The 17,754-nt window shown below is 41.8% G+C and overlaps 2 protein-coding genes across 2 annotated transcripts; both read right to left on the bottom strand.

Annotated features, from left to right (window-relative positions):
• Positions 1-1,007: 1,007 nt before the first annotated feature.
• On the bottom strand, positions 1,008-2,115 carry LOC116676048 (olfactory receptor 142-like). Its single transcript, XM_032507438.1, has one exon. The coding sequence runs from the start codon at positions 2,113-2,115 to the stop codon at positions 1,189-1,191; it is 927 nt and encodes a 308-aa protein (XP_032363329.1). The 3' UTR covers positions 1,008-1,188.
• A 5,103-nt stretch (positions 2,116-7,218) lies between these two features.
• On the bottom strand, positions 7,219-8,145 carry LOC116676049 (olfactory receptor 142-like). Its single transcript, XM_032507439.1, has one exon. It carries the CDS (start codon positions 8,143-8,145, stop codon positions 7,219-7,221), a length of 927 nt encoding a protein of 308 aa, XP_032363330.1.
• Positions 8,146-17,754: the final 9,609 nt, after the last annotated feature.

The raw sequence follows: 17,754 nt of genomic DNA, 5'->3' as shown, positions 1-17,754 counted from the left end.
CTCCCTCATCTCCAATGCCAGCTGACCGCCCACACCTGCTTCCTGTGTACAATCAACCGGCTCATTCTCCACACCTGCCAGCCTGCTCTCGCTCCCGCCTTCCCACACCTGTCTGCCATCATCATCACCACCAGTATATCTACTCCGGCTCTTCACTCCAGTCTTCACCTGATCGTCGTCGCTACTACCTGGGTGAACTCCTAGTACCGACTGCTTTAAGGCGTAGAAACTTGTCTGTTTGCATGTTAACTCCCTGTACTTACCTCTCTTGTCTTTTCCATCCTCAGTTCCACTCCGGTCAGCTGGCTCCTGGCTCCCCTCCTGGTCCTCCTCCTCGGCGCCCCCCTTCACCCATCCTATCTGCTGCAACGCGTCAGTCTCCGACCCCCACTGCCTTCTCCTCAGCCACCTACTCCCCGGACTCGCCCTCCTGCCTCTCCCGTTTCGCCATCCTCCTTCCCTGCCTTCGCTCCCGGCCCCCTCAGGACTCAACCCCGGCATTCCCTGCACCATCCATCTGCCCTCACTGGTTCCCTGGCTCCCATCCCCGGGTCTCGCTCCTCCGTCCTCCCACTCCCCTTTCCCTCTCTTTCCCCTTAATAAATAACCTTACTTTGAGCTGTGCGTTTGGGTCCGTCCTTCCCCGTAACAGTCGGGGCTGTGATGTGATGGGCTTCAGGTGGGGGGGGGGATCACAATAGGTCTATTGAAGTTTATTATATATTTTTAACTTCAATTTATGTCCCCAAAGAACAAAATACTGTCAACAACTGTTTTATCAAAAAAGATGAAATTCTCTCTTTGTTCATTTCATTTCACTTTTATTGGAGAAGAATGGGATTTTTATACAGACAACAGATGAAAAATGTCAAATGTTAAAAAGATACATGTGTAATTGCTAGAATAATAGATCAATACTTGTTGTCCCTGTGTTGCTGCAGTATTGACACAGAAAATATTGTGATACTATGGTGTATAAATATGTTCCCCCACCCCTAGCATTAACAGTAATAATACATTTTATCTATAAACCCTTTTCAAGTTCCTCAAAGACAATTTACAACAAAGCACATTAAACATTTCTCCAGAGGTTCTTACAACAAAACTCAGCTTCTCACAGAAGGCCGATGCTTCTAGTTTCTACATCTTTATCTTATAAAAACAAATTGATTCACTCTTAACATCAGTCTACATTTTACCAAAGATAAGACTTTTACATGAGCTACGTATTTTAGTCATCTGCAGTCCATACATTAAAGGGTTAAAGATCGGTTGGCAGGTCAGAAAGTATAATGACATGAAAATACGCAACATCACGGGAAAACTGCTCATATTAAACCTGCTCTGAACTATTTCAAAGAAAGAACCAAAGGAGAAGTTGATGAGGGAAGCGAGGTGGGGGGTGCAGGTGCTGACAGCTTTCTGTCTCGTCTGCTTAGAACCAGAAAAACACACTTTAAGGATCCTCATGTAGGTGTAGAAGATTAAAAGGAGAGTAATAAATATAAAAAGACACGTGCTAAAGAGTCCATAAATGTTGTTCACAGTAGTCTCGGAGCAGGCCAGTTTGACAACATAATAGTTGTTACAGTAAACTTTGTCAATGATGTTCCCACACAGCTGTAAAGAGGAACTTATTAATATTGGTGCAGCAGTTTCAATCAATGGAAATAACCATGTTAGGGCAATAAGCAGAGCAACCTTGTTAGACTTCATACGTGTGTTATAGTGCAGAGGATAACAGATAGCAAGATATCTGTCATAAGACATGACAGCTAAGTTAATAAATTGTATAGCTCCATAAGTATACAAACAGAAACTCTGCAGGAAGCAGAAGGGAGCAGAAACAGTGTGAATGTCCGAGAGGATCTGAACCAGAAGGAATGGAAACAACCCTGTACTACCATACAGTTCATTTACAAACAGGCTGACCAGAAAAAGGTACATAGGTTCATGTAAGCTCCTGTTCACACAGATAACCACAACCAGCAGCACATTGGCCCAGATAATTAAAGCATAAAAACACAAAATTATCACAAACAGTAAGTATTTAAAGAGCCCAATATTGAAGTATGCTACAAAAATGAAATATGAAACCTGTGTAGAGTTTTTCATGATTAGAGTTTGGTTCCCAACACAACCTTTCTAGTTAGCACAGCATGAACAACGTTACACTTTGTAGATCTGCAGAAATCAAATTAGTTTAAATGTCAAATGTTCTCTTATCATAGACTCACATCATTAACACACACGCAGTATTCAGCCTGCAGACAGTAAAGACATCAATTATCACAACAACACACACGCAGTATTCAGCCTGCAGACAGTAAAGACATCAATTACCACAACAACACACACGCAGTATTCAGCCTGCAGACAGTAAAGACATTAATTACCACAACAACACACACGCAGTATTCAGCCTGCAGACAGTAAAGACATCAAATATCACAACAACACACACGCAGTATTCAGCCTGCAGACAGTAAAGACATCAATTACCACAACAACACACACGCAGTATTCAGCCTGCAGACAGTAAAGACATCAACTATCACAACAACACACTCTCCACACTTACCATCTACCTTATTCAGAGTCAATATAAAGTTAATGTTAGAAGGTTAGAAATGTTTGATCTGACCATTCATGACATTGTGTGAATCATTGAACATTCATCTGCTGTCTCTGCTCTAAAACTGAGATGAAACTCTGCGTCAGCTTCTTTTAAAGTCTTCTAGTCAGAGGGGGGGGGGGCACATCAGCAGTCTGGCCTCATCACCCCGGGACACATCTGACACCTGAACATCTACCCTCACCAGAAACGTTTATAGAAAAAGTTGCAATATAATGTGGATGACAAATACAGTTTTTTGCAGTTATTTTGACCCATATTTACATTTATTGGCAGCATTATCTAGTGCTGTAGAAGTTATGGCAAAAGCAAAGCAGGAAGTCATGTAACTTCGAATTATGACTAAGCAACAGCTTTCGTGCCGAGAAGTAATGCCAGTGGATTAATACCCTATCAAAGGCTACGGGCTGCAACTAAGTGTTGGTATTTGAGACCCTGGGTTCAGAGAACACCCTCCAATCAACCTTTACAGGTATTGGGACAAGTCAATCCATAAAGTCAACAGTAAATCCTGCAAAATAATATTTTTAACATGAATGTAGTGTAGACTATTTGCAGTTAAAATTGTATTCGTGCTCATTGCCCAAATACAACTCTCCAGGAACCATGACCTTATTGTGGTGGAGAGGTTTGTGTGTCCCTCTGAACCTGGGGCCTGTGTTGTCTGGAGCTTTGTCTTCCTGGTAGGGTCTCCCATGGCAAAGTGGTCTAAGGTGAGAGGCCAGACAAGGATTGTTAAAAAGATCCTATTATAAAGCGAGGAAGGGATCGAGGGACCCTGCCTGGAGAAAGCCTGGGGCTTAGAGCCAGGCCCAGAACTTGTGCGAGAGTTGGAGCACTACCAGTTAGATCTGGCGGGGCTTACCTTTACGCACAGTCTCGATTCTGGATCCATACTCCTAGATAGGGGTTGGACTCTGTCCTAGTCCGGAGTTGCCCAGGGTGTGAGGCGCCTCTGCATTGGAGTTTACCCCGGTGGACAAGAGGGTCGCTTCACTACGCCTGCTGGTGGTGGGGGCGAAAACTGTTGTTTGTGCATGTGCACTAAACAAGAGTTTTGGGCCTTTGTGGAGACCTTGATTGGAGTCTTGTATGGGGCTTCAGTAGGGGACTCCATAGTTCTGCTGGGGGACTTCAACTCACACGTGGGCAATGATGGAGATACTTGGAGAGGCGTGATTCGGAGGAACGACCTCCCTGATCTGAACCAGAGTGGTTGTCTGTTGTTGGACTGCTGTGCTAGTCACGGATTGTACATAAGAAACACCATGTTCGAACATAGGGATGCTCATAAGTGTATGTGGTACCAGAGCACCCTAGGCCAAAGGTCAATGATTGATTTTATAATCGTTTCATCTGATCTGACGCCGTATGTTTTGGACACTCGGGTGAAGAGAGGGGCGGAGCTGTCAACTGATCACCATCTGGTGGTGAGTTGGGTTAGGGGATGGGGGAGGACTCTGGACGGACCTGGTAAGCCCAAACGGGTAGTGTGTGTAAGTTGGGAACGTCTGGAGGAGGCCCCTGTCCAACAGACTTTCCACTCACACCTCTGGCGGAGCTTTTCATGCATCCCTGTGGAGGCTGGGGACAATGAACCTGAGTGGACAATGTTCAAAGTTTTCATTGCTGAAGCTGCGGTGGGGAGCTGTGGTCTAAGGGTCTTAGGGTCAGTGCCATGACAGAGGCAAAGCAGCGGTTGTGGGAGAAATTTGAAGAAGACATGGAAAAGGACTTTCGGTTGGGACCAAGATGCTTCTGGAAAACCGTTCGCCACCTCAGGAGGGGGAAGTGGGGAATCATCCAAGCTGTGCACAGCAAGGATGGGACGCTGTTGACCTCAACTGAGGAAGTAATAGAGCGGTGGAAGGAGCACTTTGAGGAACTCCTAAATCCAGCTGACACATCCTCTGGGGTAGAGGCAGAGCTAGAGGATGATGGGGGATTGTTGTCAGTTTTCCTGGTGGAGGTCGCTGAGGTAGTCAAACAACTCCACAGCGACAAAGCCCCAGGGATTGATGAGATCCGTCCAGAAATGCTGAAAGCTCTGGGTGTGGAGGGCCTGTTTTGGTTGACACGCCTCTTCAACATTGCGTGGAAGTCTGGGACAGTGCCTAAGGAGAGGCAGACCAGGGTGGTGGTTCCCCTCTTCAAAAAGGGGGACCAGAGGGTGTGTGCCAATTACAGGGGTATCACACTTCTCAGCCTCCCTGGTAAAGTCTACTCCAAGGTGCTGGAAAGGAGGGTTTGGCTGATAGTCGAACCTCGGAGTGATTAGGAACAATGCGGATTCTGTCCTGGTCGTGGAATAACTGATCAGATCTTCACACTCGCAAGGATCCTGGAGGGGGCCTTGGAGTCTGCACAACCGGTTTACATTTTTTTGTGGATTTTTAGGAGGCGTTTGACTGGATCCCCCGGTAGATACTGTGGGAGGTGCTTCGGGAGTATGGGGTGAGGGGGTCTGGGTTCTCGGCAGTAAGTGGAACTCGTCCCAGGTGAGGGTTGGCCTCCGCCAGGGCTGCGCTTTGTCACCAATCCGGTTAGTAGTATTTATGAACAGGATATCGAGGCGTAGTTAGGGTGGGGAACGGTTGCATTTCAGTGGTCCTGATGGCGTCATCGGTCTGTGACCTTCAGCACTCACTGGATCGGTTCGCAGCCGAGTGTGAAGCGGCTGGGATGAGGATCAGCACCTCTAAATCTGAGGCCGTGGTTCTCAGCAGGAAACCGGTGGAGTGCTTTCTTCAGTTGAGTTCTTACCCCAAGTGATGGAGTCTAAATACCTTGGGGTCCTGTTTGCAAGTGAGGGCACCATGGAGCGTGAGATTGGTCGGAGAATCTGAGCAGCGGGGGGGGTGGTATTACATTACATTTATCGCACCGTTGTGATGAAAAGTTAACTGAGCCAGAAGGCAAAGCTCTCCATCTACCAGTCAGTGTTTGTTCCTACCCTCACCTATGGTCATGAAGGCTGGGTCATGACCCAAAGAACCAGATCCAGGGTACAAGCGGCCAAAATGGGTTTCCTCAGGAGGGGGGCTGGCATCTCCCTTAGAGATAGGGTGAGAAGCTCAGTCATCCGAGAGGAGCTCGGAGTAGAGCCGCTGCTCCTTCGCGTCAGAAGGAGCCAGTTGAGGTGGTTCGGGCATCTGGTAAGGATGCCTCCTGGGCGCCTCCCTAGGGAGGTGGTCCAGACACGTCCAGCTGGGGGGAGGCCTACTATTCACGAAATGGCGAGATGTAATCCGGCTAAGAAGCAGCACTTTCCAGAAGTAGCGATTGAAACGCTGACCTCTCAGTCTAATTTGCAGTAGCGTGTGTAATATTAAGAAGCCTGAACACTGGTATTAAAGGCTGGAGACAGAGATCACTGACGGTGTTCCTGCATTAAATCAGACTCCAGCTGAAGTTTATTTAATTCACACATCCTTGAGAGATGAATGCTATAGCCCTAATAGTAATATTCAGGTTCATATTGCAGTCTCTTAGGCCTTCATGTAGGCGTACTTATATTTAAATAAACACACAGTAGCAGAGGTTATGCAAAGATTTTTTTGTTTTTTCATGACTCAGAGCCTATTTTATTGATGAAATTAATTAATGATTAAAACTAATCATCAGTGTGTAACTTCAGGTGGAGAATGATGTGATTTGAAAGTTGCTTTATGCTGCCACATTGTGGTCTCACAGGATATTAAACATGCACTACACTCTGGGAACTGGATTCAGAATCAGACCTTGATTTAGACTGCTTTGAATGGGAAGGGGGGGGGGGGGTTATAGTTTTTAGAGTATCAGTCAGACAGGTATTGCCCTTCATTCACCTGACCCTGGCCCCTGGCCCTGATGTGAGACCCCCCCCCCCCCCCTTCTGCTTTAAAACTGCTTTGGGTTTAATTCTTATTATAAACAATATTTTAATAATGCACCAGGTAAGAGGGCTCCTTAGAGTACTAACAGCTTTATGTTTCTCAGAATTGTTTTGTTTTAACGTTATATGTATATTAATATAATAAAACGTGTGATATAGGTAGTGATGTAATGGAAATTAACACAAAATTACTCAGATTATGTTTTAATAGTTTAAATAATTTTTTTATGTTTCTACATAATAAACCTCTTAGATGCAACAATCTGGTAGAGTGAATGTTGTTATGTTATGGGGCTTCAGGTGGGGGGGGGGGGGGAATCACAAGAGGTCTATTGCAATTTATTAATTTTTATATAGTTTAAGGGATGTCCCAGAAGAAAAACACTTTGTCAACATCTGTTTTATCTAAAAAGAAGAAATTGTCTCTTTGTTCATTTCGTTTCACTTTTATTGGAGAAAATGGGATTTCAACACAGACAAACTGATGAAAAATAAATGTCAAATTTTGTAAAAAAAGATATGTGTGCAGTTGATAGAACAGAAAATATTGTGATACTATGGTGTATAAATATGTTCCCCCACCCCTAGCAATGACAGTAATAATACATTTTATCTATAAACCCTTTTCAGGTTCCACAAAGACAATTTACAACAAAGCACATTAAACATTTCTCCACAGGTATTTTTTATAGAAACAAATTGATGCACTCTACATTTTACCAAAGATCAGACTTTTACATGAGCTACGTATTTTAGACATCTGCAGTCCAAACATAAGAGGGTTTAAGATCGGTTGGCAGGTCAGAAAGTATAATGACATGAAAATACGCAACATCACGGGAACACTGCTCATATTAAACCTGCTCTGAACTATTTCAAAGAAACCCCCAAAGGAGAAGTTGATGAGGGAAGCGAGGTGGGGGGTGCAGGTGCTGACAGCTTTCTGTCTCGTCTGCTTAGAACCAGAAAAACACACTTTAAGGATCCTCATGTAGGAGTAGAGGATTAACATGAGAGGGCAAAAGACAAAAAGACAAGTGATAAATAGTCCATAAAAGTAGACCACAGTAGTCTCAGAGCAGGCCAGTTTGACAACATAATAGTTGTTACAGTAAACTTTGTCAATGATGTTCCCACACAGCTGTAAAGAGGCACCTATAAATATCGGGACAGCAGTTATAAAATATGGAAATAACCATGTTAGAGCAATAAGCAGAGCAACCTTGTTAGATGTCATACGTGTGTTATATTGCAGAGGATAACAGATAGCAAGATATCTGTCATAAGACATGACAGCCAAGTTAATAAATTGTATAGCTCCATAAGTATACAAACAAAAACTCTGCAGGAAGCAGAAGGGAGCAGAAACAGTGTGAATGTCCGAGAGGATCTGAACCAGAAGGAATGGAAACAACCCTGTACTACCATACAGTTCATTTACAAACAGGCTGACCAGAAAAAGGTACATAGGTTCATGTAAGCTCCTGTTCACACAGATAACCACAACCAGCAGCACATTGGCCCAGATAATTAAAGCATAAAAACACATCATGATCACAAACAGTAAGTATTTAAAGAGCCCAATATTGAAGTATGCTACAAAAATGAAATATGAAACCTGTGTAGAGTTTTTCATAATTAGAGTTTGGTTCCCAACACAACCTTTCTAGTTAGCACAGCATGAACAACGTTACACTTTGTAGATCTGCAGAAATCAAATTAGTTTAAATGTCAAATGTTCTCTTATCATAGACTCACATCATTAACACACACGCAGTATTCAGCCTGCAGACAGTAAAGACATCAATTATCACAACAACACACACGCAGTATTCAGCCTGCAGACAGTAAAGACATCAATTACCACAACAACACACACGCAGTATTCAGCCTGCAGACAGTAAAGACATCAATTATCACAACAACACACACGCAGTATTCAGCCTGCAGACAGTAAAGACATCAATTATCACAACAACACACACGCAGTATTCAGCCTGCAGACAGTAAAGACATCAATTATCACAACAACACACTCTCCACACTTACCATCTACCTTATTCAGAGTCAATATAACGTTAATGTTAGAAATGACAGAACACAGGTAATCACATTGCATAAATCCTTACCATCCGTCTGCTGTCTCTGCTCTAAAACTGAGATGAAACTCTGCGTCAGCTTCTTTTAAAGTCTTCTAGTCAGAGGGGGGGGCACATCAGCAGTCTGGCCTCATCACCCCGGGACACATCTACCTGACGTCTCAACTTCTACTCTCAGCAAGTTAAAACAACGTTGAAATAAGAAACAAATAAGCATGATGACATGAACAGACTATTTCATCACCAGTACATATGGCTGTAGTTATTAATTAATTATTTGATCAAAAAACAATTGATTGGAAATTATATACCGTGATTCACATACAATGATAAATACACGTCAAAGGACAGATGAAGAAAAAGGACAGTTAAGATTGAGACTGTCCTCCACACGCAGTACTTAGGACCCATATTGACATTTATTGGTAGGCAGCGTCGTCCTCCAGTGTCATTTTATTATTATTATTATTATTATTATTATTATTAGGGCCCGAGCACCAACAGTGTCCTACCCCGAAGTGCAAGGAACCTAACCTGTGAACCGTTCCAAGGCTGTAAAAGGGTAAAAAAACACCCCTGGGTTAAAAAAAATCACTTAAGATATATATCTCATTTAAAAATGTCTCCAAACAGTGTTTAAGGCAAGTTTTGTTTTTTTGTCATTTTTTGTGTGCAAGCTTTTTGAGTAAATTTGGTGATGACGTCACATTGGGGAGAGTAGAATCAGCCTAGTACTAGAGCTATGGCGACTGACGGTGAATAGCAGCGAGTGAACGTCTTTCTCTCTAGAGACAGAGATCATGTCGTTAGTTCAGATTAGTTCTGGTAAACTGATCTAGATCTAGGAACAGAAGGCCTCATGCTCTCTCCTTTTTATTTACAAAAACAGAGGATTTTAGGATACATCCATATGGAAGCTTTTAAAGGAAAGAGCAGGTTGGGTCACACACACACACACACACACACACACACACACACACACACACACACACACCAAATACACAGATAGCTGCAGCAAAATCAATCTTTGGCTCTGCAGTGTCGGACTGTCGCGCAAATGCACTGCTGCAAACATTGATGTCTGCCAGCACCCCGACCTGAGAGGGGGCGAGGCCCCCTTCATCTTTAATTATTTTTTATTTTAATTATTATTATTATTTTGTTATTCCGCACCTCTCCCGTCTCTCTCATTGTTGAGGGCCTTAGTACGTGGGAAAACTCACAAAATCTTGCACACATACAGTGGTGTGAAAAAGTGTTTGCCCCCTTCCTCATTTCCTGTTCCTTTGCATGTTTGTCACACTTAAGTGTTTCGGAACATCAAACCAATTTAAACAATAGTCAAGGACAACACAAGTAAACACAAAATGCAATTTGTACATGAAGGTGTTTATTATTAAAGGTGAAAAAAAAATCCTAACCATCATGGCCCTGTGTGAAAAAGTGATTGCCCCCTAAACCTAATAACTGGTTGGGCCCCCCTTAGCAGCAACAACTGCAACCAAGCGTTTGCGATAACGTGCAATGAGGCTTTCACAGCGTCCTGGAGGAATTCTGGCCCACTCATCTTTGAAGAATTGTCCTAATTCAGTTACATTAGAGGGTTTTGGAGCATGAACGGCCTTTTTAAGGTCATACCACAACATCTCAACAGGATTCAGGTCAGGACTTTGGCTAGGCCACTCCAAAGTCTTCATTTTGTTTTTCTTCAGCCATTCGGTGGTGGACTTGCTGGTGTGTTTAGGATCATTGTCCTGCTGCAGAACCCAAGTTCGTTTCAGCTTGAGTACACGAACAGATGGTCGGACATTCTCCTTCAGGATCTCTTGGTAGACAGCAGAATTCATAGTTCCTTTTATCACGGCAAGTCTTCCAGGTCCTGAAGCAGCAAAACAGCCCCAGACCATCACACTACCACCACCATATTTTACTGTTGGTATAATGTTCTTTTTATGAAATGCAGTGTTCCTTCTACGCCAGATATACTTGGACACACACCTTCCAAAGAGTTCCACTTTTGTCTCATCGGTCCACAGAATGTTGTCCCAAAAGTCTTGGGGATCATCAAGATGTGTTGTGGAGAAATTGAGACGAGCTTTGATGTTCTTTTTGCTCAGCAGTGGTTTTCTCCTTGGAACTCTGCCATGCAGGCCATTTTTGCCCAGTCTTTTCCTGATGGTGGAGGCATGAACGCTGACCTTAACTGAGGCAAGTGAGGCCTGCAGTTCTTTGGACGTTGTTGTGGGGTCTTTTGTGACCTCTTGGATGAGTCGTCGCTGCGCTCTTGGGGTAATTTTGGGCGGCCGGCCACTCCTGGGAAGGTTCACCACTGTTCCATGTCTTCTCCATTTGTGGATAATGGCTCTCACTGTGGTTCGCTGGATTCCCAAAGCTTTGGAAATGGCTTTATAACCCTTTCCAGACTGATAGATCTCAATTACTTTCTTTCTCAATTGTTCCTGAATTTCTTTGGGTCTCGGCATGATGTGTAGCTTTTAAGGATCTTCTGGTGGACCTTACTGTGTCAAGCAGCTCCTATTTAAGTGATGCCTTGATTGTGAACAGGTGTGGCAATAATCAGGCCTGGGTGTGGCTAGAGAAATTGAACTCAGGTGTGGACAACCACAGTTATAGTATGTTTTAACAAGGGGGGCAATCACTTTTTCACACAGGGCCATGATGGTTTGGATTTTTTTTCACCTTTAATAATAAACACCTTCATTTACAAATTGCATTTTGTGTTTACTTGTGTTGTCCTTGACTATTGTTTAAATTGGTTTGATGTTCCGAAACACTTAAGTGTGACAAACATGCAAAGGAACAGGAAATGAGGAAGGGGGCAAACACTTTTTCACACCACTGTATAAGGCCTATAAATAATCACAAATTTCTGTAGTGGTTGGGCTCAGGTGTTGACAGGGGACTTTTGGAGATAGCGCCACCTAGTGGCAACAGGAAATCAGCCTTCTATGACAAATATCATCCGATTTACAGGAAACTTATAATGTGTGATCTCCATGGGTTACTGAGCCGACCCGTGTGTGTGAGGTGTCATTGAACTCAGCAGAGAGTTCCTTCTTCATTGGTGATGTTTGACCCGCTGCCCCATGATTTGGCCACGCCCCTTTCACAGACAATGAACAGTATCACGTAGAGTCTTGTGTGAGGTGTTGTTGAACTCAGCAGGGAGTTTCCTTTTCATTGGTGACAAATTTCAGTGTCTGAGTGACGCGCAAATGCTCGGTCGCAAGGAGCGGCGTCCGCCAGGAACCTCGACATACGCAGGTTAGCGAGGGCCCGTCCAACGCTGCTTGCAGCTTTAATTATTTTATTACTACTCTTATTATTCTTTCTTTCTTTTTTCTGATAAATGAATTGCCTTTTGAGGGGCTTAACATATTTAAAAACTCACCTAATTTGGCGGTCGCATCAAGCCTGGAGAAATTGAGTTTCAGGAACAGAAGCATAAAAATGGCTCGCTAGCGCCCCCTACAAAAATAAAAACATTGAGCCCCTGCACTAGATTCAACATAGACTCAAGGAACTTGGTACACATATGTAGCATGGCAGGGCGGACATAAAACTCCATTGGAGCCATACTCTAAACCCAACAGGAAGTCCGCCATTTTGAATTGAATGTTTTTGGCAATTTGCTCATGTCGTACTTTAACGAACTCCTCCTAGAGATTTCATCAGATCGACTTCAAAGTCAGTCTGAGTCATCTTAAGTCCTTAACGATGGAAAGTTTTAAAAAGAAAACCTTTTCTACAAACGGTGTGGGCGTGGCCTGGCGGCCATTTTGATTGTTTAGAAATGAAGAAGAAAGTGGCTGTAACTACAGTGTATGTTGTGTCTGCTTGAAATTTCCCACAATCACTATGAGTCCAGGCCTGAGGACATCTACAGGCCAATATGGACTTTTGGAGACAGCGCCACCATCTGGCAACAGGAAATATGCCTTATTTGAAAAACATCATCTTATTTACATGAAACTTAGAATGTGTGGTCTACATGTGATACTGAGCGGGTCCCTATACTTGACCACGTCCACTCCATCAGGCCACAACTCCTTCCATAACATTTGAACCGTTTAAGGTGTCATTGATCTCAGCAGAGAGTTCTTTCTTCATTGGTGATTGTTTGAACCACCCCCTTTGCTTAAGCAATACCCATTTCCTAAGTAATGACCCATTTGACGTACACTATTTTGCGAGGTATCATTGATCTCAGCAGAGAGTTGCGTTTTAATTGGTCATGGTATTACAGTGAAGATACAAAAATATGCACTGGTCCACAAAACACAGGACCTTGTCCCTGTATTTACTTTCTTGCTCCCGCCCAGAAACATCTGACCAATGAGAGGAGTAGACATTGTTGCGCGATTTTTAATGGTGCATTTTGTTACGCTTTGATTTTTCCAGGTGTGAAACCAAACCGACCGAGGGCAAATTGCTCCAAGTTTACAAACTCACCAGCTGATTTGGACCAAAGAAAACTAACCACAGGTTTGAAAATGCCCTTAGAGAAATTGATCACTTTAGAGGAACTAAGATTACAGACTAAGCAAAAAGAAAAATTACCGAGCTTTGATGTCTTGATCTCCTAACTCTGAGTGTTCTAGCTATCAACCTCCGAGCCTGCTAAACTCTGATCTATCGCTGCAAAATTCCTAGCCCATCACTTGGAGTCCTAAATGTCAGAATTAATGAACTCTGACCAAACAGGATTCGTAAAAACAAGACTAGCAGCAGATGTTGTTAGACGCCTTCTCCACATTGTTGATGCGGTAGAAGACTACAAGACCCCAAAACAGACAGTCTAATAGAATTTTGGATTTTTAAACTCATGACACCCCTAATCCAGAGAGTACCCAGCTTCTTGGCCAACGTGTGCTGTGATAGGTCGCCTGAACAGCACACATAAAAAAAGGACAATGAAATGTTAGATATTAGTGGAAATCTTTTTTGACCTTCATGATAAGTTTTGTTTAACTGTCTTGAAAATTACAGATGGGCCCCACGATACAATCTCGATACAGTTATCACAAGATGATACTACAATAAACTTATGGCAATATTCTGTGATTAATTGCAATTCATTTTGTTTAAATGAAAACTGCTTTTCTTATTTTTTTCTTTTGTGTCTCTATCTGTCTTTCACCAACATTCTCATGAACACTGATGTCACTGGAAAATAAACTCAATTTCACAATCCAAAAAAAACAGAATCTTTCAATGGGACCTTTTCATAATGAGCTCATCCTGCTGCTGGGGGGGTCCTCCTTATTAAAAAGGATAAAAGAGGTCTTAACAAAGGTTCAGCTCAGTTGGGACGGACTCAGTCTGACTACAGTGGGTATAAGCTCAAATATACACAATGTCACACCTGTTTTATTACTAATGTGTCACCTGAACATCATGTTGAACTAAATGGATCATTTGGGGGTGTTGGTTTAAACTGTTTCCATGATAATTAATATGTTTCATATTACTACATTGATGCATGTTCATGTGTGCTTGGTGTTTAAGTCCAAATGACTAACTAGTTACTTATAGTTTTACTAATGTAGAAAGAAAGTTAACGTAATTATTTGTCTTATTTTTATAAACCAAGGTGAGGACCATGATCAACTCTACACAGGTTTCATATTTCATACTTTCTGCCTATTTTGACACCGGAGGTTTTAAATACTTATATTTCCTGCTGATTTTGTCCTTATATGTCTTCATAGTGTGTGCCAATGTGCTGCTGGTTGTGGTTATCTGTGTGAACAGGAGCTTACATGAACCTATGTACCTTTTTCTGGTCAGCCTGTTTGTAAATGAACTGTATGGTAGTACAGGGTTGTTTCCATTCCTTCTGGTTCAGATCCTCTCGGACATTCACACTGTTTCTGCTCCCTTCTGCTTCCTGCAGATCTTCTGCTTGTACTCTTATGGAGGTAGAGAATTTTTGACCTTGGCCATCATGTCTTATGACAGATATCTTGCTATCTGTTATCCTTTACAATATCACACTCGTATGACGTCTCAAAAGATTGCCCTGCTTATTGCTCTGACATGGTTGTACTCTTTACTTGTCAATACTTTAATAGTGTCTGTTCTGACTGCTCCTTTACAGCTGTGTGGAAACATTATTAACAAAGTGTACTGTGACCACTATAGTGTTGTCAAGCTGGCCTGCTCTGATACAACAGCCAATAACATTTTTAGACTTATTTACATGTTTTACAGTAATCTTTGGTCTTATAATCTTGATTCTTTTCTCTTACACGAGGATCCTTAAAGTGGTTTTTCTGGTTCTAGACAGACCAGACAGAAAGCTCTCAGTACCTGCACACCTCACCTTTTGTCCCTGCTCAATTTTTCTTTTGGATCTTCTTTGAAATAATACAGAGCAGGTTTGATATGAACTATTTACCCAATATGTTGCGTGTTTTTCTGTCATTGTACTGGCTTACATGCCAACCACTCATCAACCCTTTACTGTACGGACTGAAAATGTCCAAAATACGCATCGTATGTAGACTTCTGCTCTTTGGGGGGAAAAGGTAACTTAACATGTTACCTGGCAACTAAGAGCTTGCTCATCATGAATAAAAAGAAATACATTTAGTTAATGAGATATATCTGACAGTACTTTTGTCAACAGTATCTATATAACGTGACAACCTGTAACTATGTTTTAATAAAACACAGACGACAAGGATGAGTTGAATGATTCAGCAAAAGGCTTTCTTTAAATCACCAGCAGGATTTATGCAGTGTTCTACGTTTGAATTTTTGTAATAATATTTTGGTGATTTTTTTATTATTAGAGTCAGGTACATGATTTATAATTAATAGATAATGAAACAACCATTTATTAATGAAATCATGTTCCTATTATGAACCAGTTGCAAACTATTACTAAATGTTTTGTTCTTCATTTGTAAAGCATTGCTCCTGTGTTAATTCTCATAAATAAAGCATTTTTATACAACTCATGACTGGTTTGTTCATAGTAAATAAGGCTCTCAAAAATAATGTTCATCAATAGAAGTTCGACAATTAATAAGTATGGTGACAACATTTGTAAATTAAATAATTTTCCCTTCATAAACTATCTACAAACTATTAGTAATTTCTCTGTTTATATTTTGTAAAGCAGAGTTTCTATATTCATTCTAATCAGTAAAGCATTTAGAAACTTCTCGTCAGCTACAGCCTGTCCCAAACAATGAAAACACACTAACACTAGCCTTACTAAACGTCAGGTCTTTGGCAGGAAAATCATTTTTAATCAATGATTTTATCATTAAGCACAATCTAGATTTTATGTTTTTAACTGAAACCTGGTTAGACCATAATAACAGCGCTGCTGTTTCATCGAGTCAGCTCCCCTAACTTCAGTTTTATGAGCGAGAATAGAATGAATAAGAAAGGAGGTGGAGTCACCATTTTGTTTAATGACTCATTCCACTGTACGCAAATATGTTATGGAAATTTGTTTCTTTTGAATATATGGCTCTTCAGCTAAAGTCTTCCCCTCAAGCGATGTTTCTAAATATCTACAGGCCACCTAAATATTGTGCAACCTTCATTGATGACTTCACTGAAGTGCTGTCTATAATCTGTATTAACTTTGATTGTGTAATCATTGCGGGTGATTTTAACATTCATGTTGACAACCCCCAGGACAGGGGGACCAAAGAACTGGGTTGTGTTTTTGAGAACTATGGACTGACTCAGCATGTGACGAAGCCCACTCACAATAAGGGGCAAACTCTGGACCTGATAGTCTCCAAGGGTCTGAACATTTCCAAGGTTGTGGTGACTGACGTTGCTCTCTCTGATCATTCCTGTGTTTTCTCAGCGGCTCTATCTCTGTGCCCAAAAGTGTCCAAACAAAGATAATCAGAAAACGGTATATCACTGAAAACACCAGTGAAACATTTATTCAGCTTTTCTCCTACACACCCGCCCTCTCTGGGCTCTCAGTCACTGAGCTTGTAGATAATTTCAACTGTAAAATTACAAATGTTATTGATGCCATTGCTCCCACTAAGGTCAAAGTTGTATCTGGTAAGAAAAGATCTCCATGGAGAAATGTCCTACTGGTGAGAACAGAAAAAAGAGAGTGTAGGAAAGCTGAACGAAGGTGGCGAAAAACAATCTCCTGGTCCATTATAACACCTATAAAGAGAGACTTTGCATTTATAATTTGAAACTGAGGAATGCAAGAAGGTCCTTCTTCTCTGATATTATCTCTAAAAAAACAATAATATTCACGTGCTTTGTTTGCTACTGTCGATAGATTAACAACCCTCCAGTACCAGTAGCATCTGAACTTTTATCTACCAAGGCCTGCAATGACTTTGCCTCCTTCTTCAAAGACAAAATTCAGAAAATAAGACAACAGTCAGTGCCTCCATAACAAGCTCAGGATATGTTGTTGTTACGGTGTTCAAGCAAAACTATTCCAATATGACAGAATTTCATTTAATCAACCATAAAAACGTGGAGGAGATTATACAAACATCTGAAAACCTCTTCCTGTTGCCTTGATAATCTACCAGCGGGACTTTTAAAAAATGTTTTGACTTGTTTGACTTCTGATCTTCTACAGATTGTGAACTTGTCTCTTCTTTCAGGTATCTTTCCACAGGCCCTGAAAACTGCAGTAATCAAGCCACTTTTAAAAAAGAACAACCTAGACAAGTCACTAATGAGCAACTATAGGCCGATATCAAACCTTCCGTTTTAAGTAAAATCTTTGAAAAAGCGTTTTTCTACAACTCAGCCATTTCATGTCAATAAACAACAGTTTTGATACCTTTCAGTCTGGTGACCACACCACAGCACTGAGACGGGTCTCTTCAAAGTTTTTAATGACATTCACCTTAACACAGATAATGGCAAAATTTCAATCTCAGTATTATTGATCTCAGTGCGGCATTTGACACGGTCGACCATGACATACTACTAGACCGGTTAGAAAACTGGGTAGGACTTCCTGGCTCAGTACTAAACTGGTTTGAATCCTACCTAAAGAATAGGGATTACTTGTGTCAATAGGTAATTATACATCTGAACATACAAATATGACGTGCAGAGTTCCCCAAGGCTCTATTCTGGGGCCTCTTCTGTTTAACATCTACATGCTC

The sequence above is a fragment of the Etheostoma spectabile genome, unplaced genomic scaffold (genome assembly GCF_008692095.1).
Source record: "Etheostoma spectabile isolate EspeVRDwgs_2016 unplaced genomic scaffold, UIUC_Espe_1.0 scaffold00002629, whole genome shotgun sequence".
In the NCBI taxonomy this organism is placed as follows: Eukaryota; Metazoa; Chordata; class Actinopteri; order Perciformes; family Percidae; genus Etheostoma; species Etheostoma spectabile.
The sequence above is the reverse complement of the archived record's forward strand: the minus strand, read 5'-3'. Positions and strand labels throughout refer to the sequence as shown.